Consider the following 17,902-nt stretch of genomic DNA (forward strand, 5'->3'; position numbering starts at 1 on the left):
ATGATGATAATATACAGAGGGGCTTACTATTTGCTAGGTACCATTCTAAAAGGATTAAATAATACTCATAACAAACCTAGAGAGTGGATTCTATTGTCATACGGAGGTACAGTGAGGATTAGTGACTTGTCCAAGGTCACACGTTAGTAAGTGGTTGACTGAGGATTGGAATCCAGGTGGTCTGTGTGCAGAGCCATACCCTAAGACACTACACTGCTCAGGATAGCCTAAATGGTTAGTATTAGCTTAGCAACTTTGAACAATTTTTAAGCAATTTAGTAAACCTCAAAACAAAACTCCCCCAGATTAGATCCAAAGGAAGGGCCAGTATAATAAAAGTAGAAAGAGGTATGTGGTAACATACTATTTATTTTATGGTAGCCAGAATTTTATTTATTTATAGCAACATTAAAGGATAGTTTGTACTGTCGGATCCATTTTCCAAATGAAGAATAAGTAACGTGCCCACATATTTAGTGAGTGGCACAGTCAGGACTTGAACCCAGATTTGTCTGGCAAAATGCCATGCTCCTTTTCCATTACAGCACACTGCCTGAACTGGGTAGAGGACAAGAAGGGCAAACACTGGAAAGTAATGAAGGCAACTTTCATTCCACCAGACAGGAAGCCATGTGGTCTCATGTCTCATACTTAAACATGGCCAGCAAGAGGAACAAGGAACTGGGAAAAACAGCGCTGTGTTACCCTGGATGGGTGAGCTATTTTCCCCTGTTCTGCCCGCTGCTCATGGCTTGTCCATGATAGACCACACTGGCTGTGGCTGAGAGTAATAATGGCAAAGAGAGCTTAATGACAGTCTTTCTGGCTATAGGACTGAGAGAATAGCCATTGTAACTCCTTCCTGAGCACCTCTCCAACCACTGAGGCTTATCCATGAAGAACATGACATTGACTCTAAGATGTCTGAGCGTCTATAAAAGAAATCGCATGTTTTATATGTTAGAATATTCTAATTTAAGACGAGATTTAACCAGGATTAGCATCTATATCCTTCATCTTCTACAAGTAAAAAGATGACTTTGTTATTATCAATACCACTCACATTTATGATGATGACCATGTGTTACAAATTTTGTGGGAATTCTCTATTTCAAATGTTGTGTTTAATTACACACATGTTCTAATTTCCGTGTTATAAAAAAAGGTCTTCATGATCACATCATGCAAACACAAGAAAATATAAATAATTCAAAGGGAGAAAAGTCAAATGCTTTATAACTGCTGTCCTATACAAAGCCAAAATCATCTAAAAAGTATTGCATTAGACATAAGGAGATCTGGATTTTAGCAATTTAATAACCAGGTACCTTTTGTCAAGTAAATCACCTTTCTAAGCCTCTGTTTTCTCAACTCTAAAATCAAAAGGGACTTCTGAGGTCCTTTGTGAGTCAAATCTTCTGATTCTATGGCTAATTATGGTCAATGCTTCAAGTTGGTTAAAGAAGGATGAATTAACTTTCAGAATAAATAATACCTACAACATATTGCCTCCTTAATTCTCAACCATAGAGATAAACACATTCAATTTTGGAGAAAGAAGTTAAGAAGCAGAGAGATGAAAATGAAAAGTGCTTCACAATGAAGCTTTCTAGATTCTATTTGAGACTTACATGGAAAAGATAAAAAATACACTGTGGTTCTAGGTTTGTGCCATTAGGTGGTGGTTTCTGAGAACTGAGTTTTCTAGCTTCTTTTATTGAGTCATTCCCAAGGATTAAATAGGGAAGATATAGTCACTGCTTCTCTTTATGGTTCCATAGATAGACTCTAATCCTGAAGATCATCACTTCCCTCCCATTTCAAAGGTCAGAAGAATACATTTGGGAGCAATGCTGCATTTCATAAGTCACTGTTTTCTACTATTTTAAAGGCTAATGCACTCACCAGGCTCAAGAAAGTTCCAGTTGGAAAAGGTTACAGTCCGCTTTACTCCGCTAACACTTGCCCAACCATACTCTCCACGTGAATCTGTATCTCTCAGGCCAGTCCAGAAGTATTTTCCCGGAGATTTACTATACTTTTTAATCATATCATTCAGGTATTCTTGCTCAAATCTACAAAACAAGAGTCAAATTAGCAAGAGTTTTTACAATGACTGACTTACTGTATAAACTGAAGATGCATCTTTTTCTCAGGAAGATTATTTAGCAAAGGAACCCAGAGTTAAAAGCTCACTAGTACATGTTTACTGATGGTCACACCTGCTAGTTATAGTCAGATTGCAGTTGGTTCCAAAAGGGACCTCATCCTGGTAAATCTTGTAACAGGTTTCTCCATGTCTCTTCCAGCCCTAAATCAGAGGAGAAATATCATCACAGTGTTGTCCAGATTTGATGATGTCCCCCTCTGACAAGCAAGGTTCTGTTACATTGATAACATCTCACAACTTATGGAAATTAAGGACATGGCCAGTGAATTCATACACGTGATGAGGGTGGGACACAATTTCATGGATAACCTCCACAAGACTGTAAGCCTGTGTCAGACAGAAGGTGTGTCTTAATTCTCTTTACCCCTGGCACCTAGCTCATCAAAGTTGTTGGTTGAATTACTTTTGAACAGGAATAATATAAGTGGGGAAAGTAAAGATACCAGCATTGAGGACAGTAATCATATACATGTTTATAGAAATTCACGAATAGGTAACTCTTTCTCCTATAACTCTTTTTTTTTCTGTAAGAATGCCAACATATTATGATTCACTGCCCTCTTGATTGCTCTAACGCAAATGAACGGAAGCTAGTAATTTCTTCTATTTTTCCAAGTCTCAACTGTTTAAGTCTCAGCTACCATCCCTAACCAAGAAGGTGTAATACTGCTTAGAAAAATTTACACGGGGGTTTTACATACCTCATCTGGAGGACACATCTTATCAGATCTTGAATCATTCATGTTTTCTCCCTTTTTCTTGCATACATATTTAAGTTTCTCTTCACATGATTGGACCTTCCAATGACCTAGCTTTTAAAAAATAGAAAAAAATTTTTCCCACAAGAGAAGTTAATTATCATATATTTAGACTTGCACTCTAACTTATTTTAAACCAAGATAGTTTCTTCTCACAAAACTATGAGGGAGGGAGAGGGGGAGGTGGATGAGGAAGAGGAAGAAGAAAGGAGAGGTAGGGAACGAATATAAATGAATGATTAAATCTGAGAACATACTCCTGTAAAACACTACCCAACAAGGCTGCAAGGTTGTGGCTCACAGCCTGTTATTTCAACATCACCTCAAGGTCACAGTGGGGATGAATTTCGTTTTCTTATAAAAGTAACAATAAAACCATCAAAGGACACTCAGTATAGAAGTTGGAGAGAGAAGAACTCAGCTCACAAACAGTTGCCAATGTTCCAGTCTTCTTCCACATGATGCGGCCAAAGTTCATCCACAGGTTAAAAACTTTGAGGTATGTCAGCTAACCTCCCTGTCTCAGTTTCCTCATATGTAAAATGATGATGGTGGTGAGAATAGCTACTCTCCAAGAATTCTAGAACCAAAAGTCTCTTCCCACTCTACTTCAGCCTAGACTTCAAAGTTCTCTCTTTCAAATAGGCTACTTAACATTTCTTTTGCTTAACTGACTAAGTCACTCTGCTTTCTTTGAATTAAATTTTACTAAGTCAATTGTGTTAAGGGTCAGTTTTGAACACTGGAATGCTGTCCAGGTAAGCCATCAGTTCACTCTTGCCTATGGGACCTCATCTCTATCTTTGACACTCTTTGAAAGACATCTTGGATATCCTTTTAAATAGAGCACCAAATGTGACAACCTTCTAAAGTCATCTTTGACACCTTTCTAAATACATCTTTACTCCTGAAACACTTCTAAATACACATCCCATTTATTGCTTCCACTTAAGTCTCCAGAAGTTTGGGTGACAGAATCAGCCTCCTAAACAATTAGAAGTCCACAGGAAAGGGATACAAACAAAAATGCAGAGGTACATATATCCTTCCTGCTCAAGACACAGCTCACTTTGTACTCTTAAGTAAAGCATATTCAATACATTTTTAAGCATTCTATGGGAGTAGGATGTTCTCTGAGCAAAGTTAGACTTAATTTTTTAATAAAAATATTTTTTCACTTCTCAAAGTAGGATTAATATAAAACTTAATCTGAAGATGAATTCAGAAGATGGGATTTTTCAGGTTAAATTATGGCTGCATGCTAAATATCACACTGATGGTCCTGAGAAAAAGCAGGTTTTTAGAACCAATCTGGCACAAACATCTGAGTTCTAAAGGGATTCTCTTGATCTGTTTCAGACCAGCAGATACGTTCAGACAGGAAGTGGATTATTTAGTCATTGCTTTATTTATCTATTTTTCAGTAGCTACTGGAAAGACAATCTACAGGGCTTGTACCTTTTCTTTTCTTTCCCAGTTTAAACACAAATATCCCAACCAAAGTAATCTTAATATTATTATTAGGAATAACAATAAGAATATAAATAAACCACAGGTTTTGTACCTTTCCTAAATAGGAAACACAGTTGGGAGTCTGATTGAAGGAAACATTTGGCTCATTCTCATCCCAATATGTTAGAGTAACTTCAGTACCATCTGACCACTGAAATAAAGTTGGCGTATTTATGTTCTTAAGGCCTGTCCATGTTTCTTCTTTGGCATCTAAAAGAAAAATGTTTTAGTTGGCTTGGTTTTACTCAATTGTATACTTCAATATGTACATGTTACTGATTTTACATTCTGATACGGGGTTTTAAGAGCCTTGATGGTATTCTCTCTTTTTATTTCTTTTAAAATTTTAATGCAGAAGATTGTATTCTTAATTAATCTGTTAAAATGTGGGCAAGTCAGGCAGGCAGGGTGATGAGGGGTTTGAGGTCACTTATGCAGGTAGAGTATACAGGGGGAACAGCTGTACTATGACCTATAGGCTGTGTTTCTGATACCTGTTAGATAAACCTTGTTTTGGGGAAATAATGAAATTCTACAAATACAATCATAGATTTCCAATTAGAATAAGAATATTGTCCATCACTGCCCTGGAATGATTATGCTGCCTTCCTAGGTAAAAAAATTAGCATCATGCTCACACACGATAGAACTCTACTATTAGCTATTATTATTGGTGAATCCTAGGAGTAGGTTTGAACACTGGCAGTTTAGTGTATTTTTGTTCTTCAGTCTTTAGCTTTCAAAGAATTTCAAAAGTGAAACAATCATCACTTAAGTGTTCGGAGCAACTTAAATAGCATTTAGCTTATGAGAAGAGGGAAATTATTCACAAGGGTGGTACTGTCAAATTGGTAGCCACTAGCTACATGTGGCTATTTAAATTTGTAAATGAATTAAAATTAAATGAAAGTAAAAATTCAGTTCCTCAGTTGCCCTCACTATATACTTCAAGTGCTCAAAAGCCACAAGCGGTTGATGGCTACTGTACTGGACAGCACAGATTATAGAATAGTTGTATCATTGCAGAAAATTCTGTTGGGCAGCGCCGATCTAAAGGATCAAACTGTAAGTTTTCATTCCTGCTAAGAGTCTGAAAATAGAGATACTTTAAAATGTTTTAAACTTCCAAAATAGGATATTTTAAAAACTTACCCCCATTATGGAGTTTTGTGACAACCACCTCCACATCCGCTAAAGAATGAATGCTGATGAGGTCACTGCTCAAGGCTTTGCAGTGCATATTTGCCTTATCCCAGGAATTACTTTCATTTACCAGTAGATAGCAAAATCCGTTATTTGGCAGCCAGTCTGCATCACAGCGGGTATCTGAATATGTCCAGACATCTGGGGAGAAAGCAGCTATTTGTATTCCAATAAAGATACATCTATTTAGAATCAATAATATTGCAAATTCTTCTTTCTTGAATCATAAGGCTTCTGGAAAACTGGAGAATGTGACGTCAGATGGTACAGTGACATGAATTTATGTGGTGCCTAATGTATACATAGCATCATAAGAGTGACTGCAGGGATTCAGATAATGATATAACTTTAATGTGATACAAACACGCTACGTGGCTGGGCTCAAATTATTTAAGGAGGGATTGCCCTTAGTCCTAGTAGACAGAAGAAAGGGGTGGGGTAAGCCAGGTGCTGACAAATCTCTTCCTTGTTATGGGACTTGTTAGGTTCCCCTCCAGTCTCTGCCTCTGAGAGATTATGAGTTCGAGCCTCTTATTCACGTACAGTCAGCTTAGCAAGCGGATGTTCATTAATGCTCGCTGTTGAACAAAGGACAGGCAGAGATTTAAGGAACAGAATAAGACATTTGTACACTCCACACCCAAGACATGGCAGCAACAGAGGGAAAGGGCAAAGGGCATCTCTGCATCTCTTCTTTCCTCCTCTCTGCTAGACCTGTAATCCTCATGGAATTAGTGATGCTTTGTTTTGACCACGATAAAATTCACTCAAATGATGGTCAAGAATGACTAGAGACAAAGAGTGAGATACAAAACCACACAAAATACTTGTACCCCTATTAATAGAACTAGAAAGCTGTTTGGTTACTCAGACTTCATGGATTTGGAACTGTTTGGAATATTTGTTATGAAAACACAGCATCTTAAAAACGTAGACAGTCTGTTTTCTATTAAAGGATAAAATTCAGGTTCAACTAGCTTCTCACCCTTGCAAGATAACTCAATCAACTTTAAGGTTCTGAAACAGCACTTGTTATTATTATTATATTTTACAATTACGATAAAGGAAGAGAGGAACAAAATCAACCATAATTGAACTGAAAACAATCATTTTCCTATTCTACTCTTTCTATGAATACATATTTTTACAAGATTAAAATAAGTAGGCATATTATTCTGCTCTTTGTATTTTTCTGCTGGCAAAGTTATTTTAATAAATTCATACTATTTAATCATGTGGAAACATCATGATTTACTTAATAATCGCTCTACAGGATATTTACTTGATCTATCTCAGCCACTCTGATTTATTTTCATTTGTACTGTCTTTTCTCTTATGCCTTCTGTTGTATGGGCTAAATTTAGTTTGACTCAACTTGGAAGATGAACGCTCGTTTTCTCCTATTATTTTAAAACATCCCCCTACATTCTTTATTCTCTATACTTATTTTTTAATCTTAAAAAATAGCTTTATGCTCCTATGTGGATAAAAAGTTTTATGCTGTCTTCTCTTCCACCAACATTCCTTAAAGCAAGACATTTTAAAACCTCCTTTTTTCCTCCCAGTTTTTTTTGTGTGTGTGTGAGGAAGACTGGCCCTAAGCTAACATCCATGTCCATCTTCTCTACTTTATATGTGGGACACCTGCCACAGCATGGCTTTCCAAGCAGTGCCATGTCTGCACCCGGGATCTGAACCAGCGAACCCCAGGCCACCAAAGCGGAACATGCAAACTTAACCGCTGCGCCACCAGGCGGGCCCTCCTCTTAGTTCTGAGTATTAGTTTTTCTTGTTCAGTGAGGATTTAATCAAATACCAGCTATATGGTGGGCCCTGTGCAAGACAGTAAGGCACTCCTCTTCCCCATCCTTTCAAAGACGACTCAGACTTCTCTGCTCCCCAAACTTCAGCTGTTCTGTCTCACTTACCCCCAAACTCCCCAGAAAAAAGTCCCTCCTTGTAGACATTTTGTCCTTCTGCACCTCTGTCTCCTTTGCCAGCTGATTTACCAACACAAAGATCTAAAGAACCAGCCTGGCAAAGAAGGAGAGAGGAGGGGTGGGCATGGTGGGGCAGGAGGTGGGAAAGCCTGGGAACGTTCCTGTGTTCATCATTTTTGACCTCTCACAGGCGCAGGTAACACATAAGACCTGGCCATAGAGCAGTGCTTCTCAAACTTGAATGTACACCAGAATCACCTGGAAGGCTTCTTAAAACACTGATTGCTGAGTCTCACCCTCAGAGTTTCTGATTCAACAAATCTGGAGTAGGTTCTGAGAATTTGCATTTCTAACAGGTAAAGATGATGCTGATGCTCTTGGCCTGGGACCATACTTTGAGAAGCTTTGCTCTAGAGAAATAAGAGCCACTTGTGAACAGAAATATATTTCCTATTGAGAATATCTCTGCCTTCTTATGGGCATGTATCAAACCAAAGCTTTATTCCTATATAGTTGATAATATCTAACCACAGGGTCAAAATCAAACACTTTTTGGCATTGGCAAGATTAGGTGAAGGAAAGGTGGAAACAGGTATTTGAAATGGATTACTTGACTTCATGAAACTGTAATTTTAAGATCTATTTGTACAAGGAGGTGAGAAAGATACCTGTTAGCTCCACTGTGTTATTTAACGGTTTCTTGCAGACGTAGGGCAGTTGAGCTTCACAGGAAAAACTCTGCCACAGACCAGACGCGGCATCCATTGTTGCACAGCTTGACCCACCTATTGTAGGTGCACTCGGCACATCTCAAAGGAAAGGATTTTCAAAGAGTTAGAAGGAGAAGGTTAGGGCCAGAGTAGTGGTTAGAAAAAATAATTGTATTCATAATTTTCTGCTTTTATGGGAACTCATAAAATTGTTAAAACCTTCTACTAAATTGAAACGTATAAGCCTTAATGGACAATCATGTGCTTAAATATGTTTTTCTTCTAAAATGTAGGACACAGGGGGAAACACTCTGACATACTGTAGTTAATTTTAAATCAAAAACCAAAAACCAAACCTCTGCCCCCAAACAACTTCCGTGTCACATCCTGTGCTCAGTAGCTCGTAATCTGATACTCTGTACAATAAATATACTAATTTATGATTCTATAATGCCTTTAAGGCCTTGAATTAAAGAATAAATTATCTTTAAAGATTCTATTTACTGAGATAATAGAGATTTACTAATAATGAAATTTCATTAAACTAAAATGACTCATTGGTATTTTATTGTGTTTAACTCATTTTTTAAATATGTGTGCAGAATACTTTTGTACTGAAGTCGGTGTTAACTTTTAGGTTCTACTTTGGTCAGAAGTCTAAGATTTCATTTTTTAAAAAAGGTATTTGAACTTTTTTTGGGGGGAAAAAATCCTGGCTAACTAGGGTTTTGTTTGTTTTATTCACTACAAATTTTTCTTTAAGGTATTTATTTGTGTAATAAAATATAATCATTATGTTGTCAGTATGGGGGTGCCACAGTGGGAGATCCCAATAATTTTTTAAATATTTATTTGTTTTATTGCAGTAACATTGGATTATAACATTATATAGCTTTCAGATGTACATCATAATATATTTCAAATTCTGTGCAGATTACATCATGTTCACCACCCAAAAACTAATAATAGTCTGTCACCTCACATGTGAGCCTAATCTCCCCTTTTGACCTCCCCTGTACCCCCTTCCCCTATGGTAACCACCAATCCAATCTCTGTTGCTATGTGTGTGTTTGTCGTTTTTATCTTCTACTTATGAGTGAGACCACATGGTATTTGACTTTCTCCCTCTGACTTATTTCACTCCAAGAACTTTAAAGTAAGGGAATATTTCTCTATTAAAATTAAGCTGCAGATAAAACACAACATAGGTCAGTCATATATATCAAGTCCCCTAAGGGATGCAGAATGGCTCCTGGGCCATGAGATAGGGCTCATTCTGCTCTTACCTAAAAATGTAGGGTTCCTCTAAAGGTTAGAGATAAATGCTTAGTTGTCCATGGTGTGGTTCAACTTGGCTATAATGGTATCATAATAAAGAAGAGCTTAGGAAAAAAAATTCTTCTGAGAGGTAATCATAGTAAGAGTTGTCAAGATTTGAAAATTTTATAAGCTCTCAGGGAGTAGGAAGCTCTTATTTTTTTTGAAGTTTCTGCTCTGTGCAGAGTAAGTAGAGGAGGGAGCAGTTACCTGGGTTCCAGTTGAGAAAGTTTAAGGGCTTGTGGTCTGACCATTCCCAGCCTCTAGCAGAGTACAGTTGATTTAAGCCAATCCAGAAAATTCTTGCAATGCCTTCTTTTTCTGTAAAAATTACATAATTTTAACAAACCACAAAATTAGCTAAGTTATTATCTAAGCTAGACTTAAGTTTCTACTAATAGCAAAAATATCTGAAGGCCTTGATTGTAAGGCAGGAATTCCTGTAGGAGGCTGTCTATCCACAAAAGGCAGGCGCTCCTGACAGACAACAAAACTTCAGACTATTGAGAAACCCAAAGGCTGATAAGTTAATTCAATTCTGCTTTCCCATTAGCTTGTCCAATCCCTTTTCTTCTAAGGTAAGAACAGAATCTTCTCAGAATAACTGTTTCACTATTTTTAACTCTCTTCTACTGATATAGAAAAGGAAGTTTCCATTGTATCTAGATTTTGAAGATCTGATTGCATACCAGACTGACTTAAATTCATTAAGGCCATATTATTTGCAGGTACTAAAGATATAAAACCAAAACGATAAAGTCGCGGCCACCATGAAGATTTCAGTCTAGTAGACAGAAACAGATACGGATCTCCAAAATGGTAAAGTGTTACCAGGACTGTTTCAGAAATATGTACAAGAGCTGTTTGGTAGGCAATGGAATATACAGTTCTAGAGTCCAAAGGAGACATTTAGGCTGGAGATACAGAATGGGAGACACAGATACACACATATACATGCTACGGTGGAGATGTATCATTCAAATTTATTATTTGACAACCAGATGTGATCAGCAAAAAAGACAGAGAAAGATAGAGAAGCAGAAATAATTTAAATAGTGAGGCCAATTGCAGATATGCCACTCAGTATGCATATGGTCACAAGCAATGGGAGCAATCATGCTTGTATAGGACCCACATGTATTGGAAAGAGAATGAAAAGAATGTGTGAACGATTCTAAGGATTTTCATCCCACTGTCAAGGAAGTCAACAGAATTACTGAAGAATCTGGTAAGACTTCGTTAACATCATGAAGGAAGAATTTGAAGATATCAAGGGCCAGGTGGAAGAGACAAAGCAACTGACGAAATGGTCTACACGAGACAAGGATGATGTTGACAAACAGGAAGAGCTAATGGGTTGGAATCTTTATAAATTTGTTGAAATATTCTCAGCAGTAAAACTCTTGATAATAGTTTCTTAATTCCTCCCAGGGAATTATGTGTTATTGTATTACATATAATCTATATATCTCTTTATATACATATGAAATATAATTATATTTTATATAATTTATATGTACATTATGTTATATACATATGAATGGTTCTTAAAGTATGGATATGCAAATCACACAGATACATCTTATATATTAGATATATATATTTCTCTTCCTCTCCCCACAATGAGAGACTACAGGGCCTGATAATGGTCATGCATTTGGGATGAGACAGAGAACAGCTTCTTCTAAGGCATAAGAAAGGCCACAGCCAGCAGAGGCCCTGATTTAGAAGTATCCTAGCCATCAGGCACCTGTCAAAGTAGCTCATAGTGAACAGCCTCTCAGGGTGGAGGCAAATTAGAAAGAATGGAAATGTGTTCCTGCTCTGGGGACTGTCAGGTCCTCTTTTGTAGCTCTGGGGTGAATCTGCGGTTAGAGGCGCCCTGGGAAGTCCAGAGCCATGGGACATTTGACACCTAAACAAAATCCCGTGAGTATGAGGAAACCAAATCCCTCACCCCTGTGGCCCTGTGTTAGCAAAACAAAGTCAAAACGAAACTAATGAGGTATGGGGCAGGCAGAAGAGAAAAAGGATGCTCTTTCAGACTGCATGGGACTTATCTTCAAAGGGGCTGCTTCTGCTTTTCTATTGACAGCAGATTCCCTGGTCCCATCCAACCTCTAGCTACCAAACCAGAGGTCGTTTGGCAATAACATTCTCCATTATGTTCTGCACATGTACGACTCTCATTTCCCCAACTAAATCAAGCACTTTGATCACAAAATCTCTGATTCACTTTTGTTAGCCTCATTACTCCAAGTCCAACGTTTATACACAGTAGTTTTCAGTGCAAGCACAGAATAGAAACTTCAAGAAATTTTCAAGATTTGGATACTCTGAGTTTCAGATTTAAAGCATAGCTTTTTTTGGGTCTTGGGAAACCAGCAATCACAATTAAGCATACTGATATGCCTAAACAGCATTCGCAGTGAAAGAGGAGCTTGAAATATTAGAAAGGGATATACCTCTAAAATCATTGATTAACATAAAGTATGGAGTGTCTGGTTAGGGGTAGAGGACAACTGGGTCCTTTAATATATTACCTCACTTTTATGACTTATTAAAGAAAATTGAGGCAAAAAGAAATCCTGCAACATTCATTCCTCCAAATGCATCATTAGATTGTTGGGTAGGGTGTTGACAGTCACATTTTGCTACTTTTCTCCTTCACTGAAGTCATCAATTCCAAAATGTCTATATTCTGGGAGATTTAAATTTATTGGCACTTTCTGCTCTCCATGGCATTTTTTGTAAGGTTACAGTAAGGTCTGAAATAGAATTCCATTGCCAAACACTAGCCCATTAGGTTTATTTGACAGATTTGCATTCTGGAGGTCAATCAATTCAAGCACCAAACAACACAGGAAAAGGTTAAAGCTATAAGTAAAAAAGAAGGTCTGAATAAAGCTTTAGCCAAAAACCATGCAAAAGACCAGTAGGCTTTTAACTATGAAAAGAAATAAAGATATGTAAGAAGAGTAGGTAGTATAGTAAAAAGCAAGGGCTCTGGAGTTATACATGTTGATATTTCAAATCTCAATTCTGGATCTTCTTAGCTGTGTAATGTTGGGTCTATTATTTCTTTTTCTTTTCTTTTTTTTTTTTTTTTGAGGAAGATTAGCCCTGAGCTAACATCTGCTGCCAATCCTCCTCTTTTTGCTGAGGAAGACTGGCCCTGAGCTAACATCCGTGCCCATCTTCCTCTACTTTATATGTGGGATGCCTACCACAGCATGGTGTGCCAAGCAGTGCCATGTCTGCACCCGGGCTCCAAACCAGCAAACCCTTAGCCGCCAAAGTGGAATGTGCGCACTTAACCACTGCGCTACCAGGCTGGCCCCGGGTCTATTATTTCTAAACATCAATTTCCTCATCTGTAAAGGGGGATAAAAATACTTCTTTTATGAGGTTGAAATGATGATTAAATTATTTAATTTATCTGGAGATATTAGGGTTTTGCTCATAGTTAGCATTTATCAAATACAATTATGAAACAGTGTGACAGGATTTATCTGAATCAATCAATAAGTGTTTGTTTAATATACAGCAATAATGCCTAGAGTTTTGTGAAAAAGGAAAAAACAACCCTTGATACTCATCTCTGTGGGCAAAGAACTTAATAGTCTTATAAAAGGTGAATGGAGGTTCATGTGGAGGCCCTGTAGTCTCTCATTGTAGGGAGAGGAATAGAAATATATGTATCCCGGGTTTGGACCTACAAACCTCTCATCAAGCCATGCTGTGGTGGTGTCCCATATCTAAAATAGAGGAAGACTGGCACAGATGTTAGTTCAGGGACAGTCTTCCTCAAGCAAAAGAGGAAGACTGGCAACAGATGTTAGCTCAGGGACAATCTTCCTCACCAAAAAAAAAATTCCTAGATAAGTAGAAAAGCATACCATTTTCCTGGATAAGAAGACCTAATAATATAGTGACAGCAGTGCTTCCCTAATTAACTATAATTCAATGCAATTCCAAAGTCCCAACAGGGTTTTTCATGGAGATTAACAAGGTGAATTCTCAAATTCATATGAAAACATAAATAGTTAAAAAAAATGGCGGAGACAATTCAAGAAAAAAAATGAATGAGGGAGGATTTGCTCACTCAGAAAACAAGATTTACTATGTAAGGCTGGAGTAATTAAAACTGTGGAACAGACTCAGAGACAGGCAAATAGATGACATGAATGGGATGCAGAGCCTAGAAACAACCCACATATAATAGGTGAGTTTATATTTATTAGAGGCAGCATAACAAATCAGAGAGGAAAACATGAAATAAATAGTGCTTGGTCAACTGACTATCCATGTGGAAAAAGATAGATACCCACCTCTATAAATTACATTACAGTTGGATTAAAGATGTACATATGAAAAGCAAAACTATAAACAGAAGAAAATATGAGAAGATATCTTTATCATATTAGGGCTAAGGAAGGATTTGTTAAATAATATAAACAAGCATAAAACATTAAGGAAAAGATTGATAAGTTTGACCAAATTAAAATTAACGTATTTTTTATGATAAGAAGCAACAAAAATAAAGTGAAAAAAACAAAGACTAGGAAAAGACATTTATAATCCCACAACAAAAGATTAGTATCCAGAATATATAAAGAACTATAACAAATCAATATGAAGAAAGCAAAAAAATCAATAGGAAATGGTCAAAGGATACAAATTGGCAAACTACAAGGGGAAAACCTGAATGCCTGATAAACACAGATGCAAAACCACATTTATTATCAGGGAAATGTAAAACAAAAATGAAGTATCATTTCACATCAACATATTAGTCAGTTAATAAGTCTGATAATGCCAAGTGCTAGTGGAGGAGCAAACTAATACAACCATTTTGGAAAGCAATTTAGAATTTTTGGTTAGAGGTGAAGAGATATGCACCCTATCACTCTGCAATTATACACATCTGCCCGATGAGGCACATACAAGGATACTCCTCACAGAGGTGTTTGTAATAGCAAAAGCTGAAAACATCCTGTTTCTCAATAGGGGAATGGATAACCTGGTTTATTCATACAATGTAATACTGTACAGCAGTAGTTAACAATGGATAAACTTACACGTGGGTAAATAAGATAGTATTTGTGTCATGTTAAAACATGGAACAATAGTATAATGAAAACATATATAGTATTTATACACATATATGTTGTAAAACACTCAAGGGGTGGTTATTTTGACTCTGTTAACACTGCATTTCTTTAAAGGGAGGGAAGCAGGAAAGGAGTTGGGACAGAGGAGGAAGGGAGGGAATCAATCCGTGTAAGGCAATATGACAAAATGTTAGTATATACTTAATCAAGGTAGTGGTTACACAGGTCTCTTTTAGGTTATTTTCTATTCCTGCCTACATGATTTAAGTTTTCATAATTAAAAATTAAAAAATTACCATCACCACTTCACAAACAAAACAAAATGCTATCCACTCCATCTGTCCACGTCTTTAAATCCACTTGAGGATTTCTGAGGACTGGACTCATTTACTCACGTGAGGATGTTTTACTGAGGCCATCCAGTATGACTCAGCCATCTTCTTTACCTTCCTGAGTTCTCTACTTAGCAAAGTTCAAAGAGTAAATGTTCACCTTTTTTCAAATCCCTTCACTTAAGTTTAGGGTAGCAGTTTAATCTTGCTACTCCACCCATTTTCTGAACATTAACCTCTCTTTAGTCTCCATCATGAGGTGCATTTTCAATGGATGGAATAGGATTATAGTCACTGTTTTCTTGCTTGTGGGCTTCACTGTTGAAGTTTAAATCCCAAGAGTAGATAGAAAAATATATACACAAAACAACATACCTGGATACGAAAATAGAAGACAGACAGCATCACAATTTCAGCAATTTGCTCTACCACATGCAAATTAAACCTACCTTTAAGATAAGTTAATTCAGAAGCGTTGTTGATGCTCAGTAAGTCAGCTCCCTGATTGTGACATGAAACATAAGCTTCTTTCCAAGAAAGAGCTGCTTGAGTATTAAACTGGTAGCAACTTCCAATCTGCTCGTTCTTTTCCCAATTACCTTCACAGCCAATTTCTGTTGATAAAAAGATACATTAGTGATCATAAAGTAGGGCATAATGTTTTCTTTTACTTAGAATGCTTACAAATACTGCAATCCAATTTGCATACTCTTAGGATGTGCTAAAATTGAGGCTGCCACTTGCTCAACTAGACCATATATTGATTCTTTGGTTACACAAAGATACTGAAGTTATAGGACATCAAATGACCCAGTCTGGTTAAAGCTTCCACTCTCCATCTTCCACTCTCCCTTTATCCCCTATCAAATACAATGCCATGTTTTAGCCTATTTCTTCCCTCTGCCTAAAGGTAGGAGCCTTCAACTGTGCTCACACTGTCACACCCCTGAACTGATGGAAAACAAGCTCACCTGAAAATGGTGGCAGACTGAAGAGGGGTTTGCCCACGGCCTGAAGTAAAACCATTGTGTGTGTGTGTGTGTGTGTGTGTGTGTGCAGACATGCTGCATGCCCAAGATTTAGAGCCCAAGTGACTACCTTATTTGAGAAACTAAGTCCAAATTTCTCCTTAATATTTTAATAGATGATTTAATAGATGACATATAATTTATATAATTAACATTATACATGTATACATAGATATATGTGTGCATATGTATATAAACATATATGTACATTGTATAATGTGCATATTATTTTCTTTAACAAATATCTAAAAAGCACGTATAATTCCAGACAAAGAAACTTCAAGCTGTTTCCTGGACAAGATATATAGATCTTGATACAACTGGTTCAAAAATATACTCAGAGCCATGTACTCCCTACAAGAGGAAAACCACAATGTGAGCTTTGTTGAGTGTGTCCCAAGCTCCGGATGGGTGGGTTCTGCAAAGGATCTCCCATAACCAGTCACATATCACACATTAGACTCATGGACCTTTAAGCTGGAAGGGTTCTTAGAGATCATATCTAACATCCTCATTTCACAGATGGGAACCAAGATCTAGGGGTGTTTGTGGCAGAGCTATAATCACAGCACTGGTCTCTAAGTCTGGTTTTGTTGATCTTCTGAATGGCATACACTCCTGCTTCAGCCACTTTCAAATGGCCTAAATAGTAACAGAAGTTGTTGTGACATTTGGTGAAAACAAAATAAGATGGATTCGCACCTAAAGTTGCCTAAAGTTTCCTTATTACCACTGAGGCCCCATGCTTGTAAATCCAGAAGCTTCCAGTGGGATGGCAATGTGTTTGCTATAAAATACAACCTCCATGGTTTAGCAGTCCTCATGTTTGAGAAACTCAGTCTCACTTCTTCCATAAAAATAGCTCTGGGAGGCATATGAATGCATTAGTAATCCACCCCCCCCCCCCACACCGACCACCCAAAGGAGGCTAAAGACACTGAGACACATGCCAGTCAAGGAAGCAAGGTAGAGTGGGATAAATACACTGGGGAATGAGGGTCAGGAATCCTGGGATCTCCATGAGGCTCCACATGAACGTGGTGACCCTGACAGGCCACTTCATCAATCCGGGCCTGCCGTCCCTCACCTGAGGAATGAGGGTTTGCACTCAATAACCTCTAAGTTCCCTTTCACATCTAAAATTTCTGGTCCAGACCACAGTGAGATTTAAATGAAATTGGTGCCTGGTTGGCCAAACTCTGCTTGTTATCAATTATAGCTGAAGCAAATATTGGCTTTTTATCTTTCTAGATGTTGGAAAGCCTGGGCCTCTACCTAGATAATTCTCAAAGTGTGGTCCTCAGATCAGCATCATCATCAGCACCTGGAAACTCAGTAAACTTGAATCCTTGGGCCCCACCCCAAATCTGCCGAATCATCATTTCTGGAGGCAGGCTCCAGAAATCTGTGTTCTAACAAACTCTCCAAGTGAGTCTGTTGCACCCTGAAGTTTGAGAACCACTGGCTTAGTATAACCTCTTCAAGTTGCTTAGAATTCTGCATTTTGAAGCTCAGCCTCCCTTAAGGAGGGAGCAGCATTACTAATGCCAGGGGTTGGCTACTGAATGAGGCAGGATAATGTAATTGGGGCAAGGACTTTAGAGCCAGATTTCCTGGGGTTGAATCCTAGCTCTGACATTTACTAGCTGTGTGACGTTAGGCAAGTAATTTAACTCCCCTGTGCCTCACTTTGCTCATCTGTATAATGGGATAAATAATGGTCCCTACCTTACAGGGTTGTGTGAGGATTGAATGAGTTAATATATGTTGAGTGCTTACAATAGTACCTGACACCTGGCAGGGCCCTATAGGTATTAA

The 17,902-nt window shown here is 37.7% G+C and overlaps 1 protein-coding gene across 3 annotated transcripts in view; it reads right to left on the reverse strand.

Moving 5' to 3' along the window:
- LY75 (lymphocyte antigen 75) overlaps window positions 1-17,902 on the reverse strand; it is a 129,537-nt gene that overhangs the window by 99,532 nt on the left and 12,103 nt on the right. For all 3 annotated transcript variants that reach the window (XM_014859809.3, XM_014859800.3, XM_044768841.2), the window contains exons 4-11: window positions 15,506-15,670; window positions 9,821-9,931; window positions 8,252-8,392; window positions 5,593-5,784; window positions 4,493-4,650; window positions 2,872-2,982; window positions 2,223-2,311; window positions 1,906-2,075 (exon numbers count right to left, since the gene is read on the reverse strand). In XM_014859809.3, coding sequence (XP_014715295.1) covers window positions 1,906-2,075; window positions 2,223-2,311; window positions 2,872-2,982; window positions 4,493-4,650; window positions 5,593-5,784; window positions 8,252-8,392; window positions 9,821-9,931; window positions 15,506-15,670 — 1,137 coding nt within the window. The remainder of the gene's footprint in view (window positions 1-1,905; window positions 2,076-2,222; window positions 2,312-2,871; window positions 2,983-4,492; window positions 4,651-5,592; window positions 5,785-8,251; window positions 8,393-9,820; window positions 9,932-15,505; window positions 15,671-17,902) is intronic.

This window comes from Equus asinus, chromosome 4 (assembly GCF_041296235.1).
Source record: "Equus asinus isolate D_3611 breed Donkey chromosome 4, EquAss-T2T_v2, whole genome shotgun sequence".
Classification (NCBI taxonomy): Eukaryota; Metazoa; Chordata; class Mammalia; order Perissodactyla; family Equidae; genus Equus; species Equus asinus.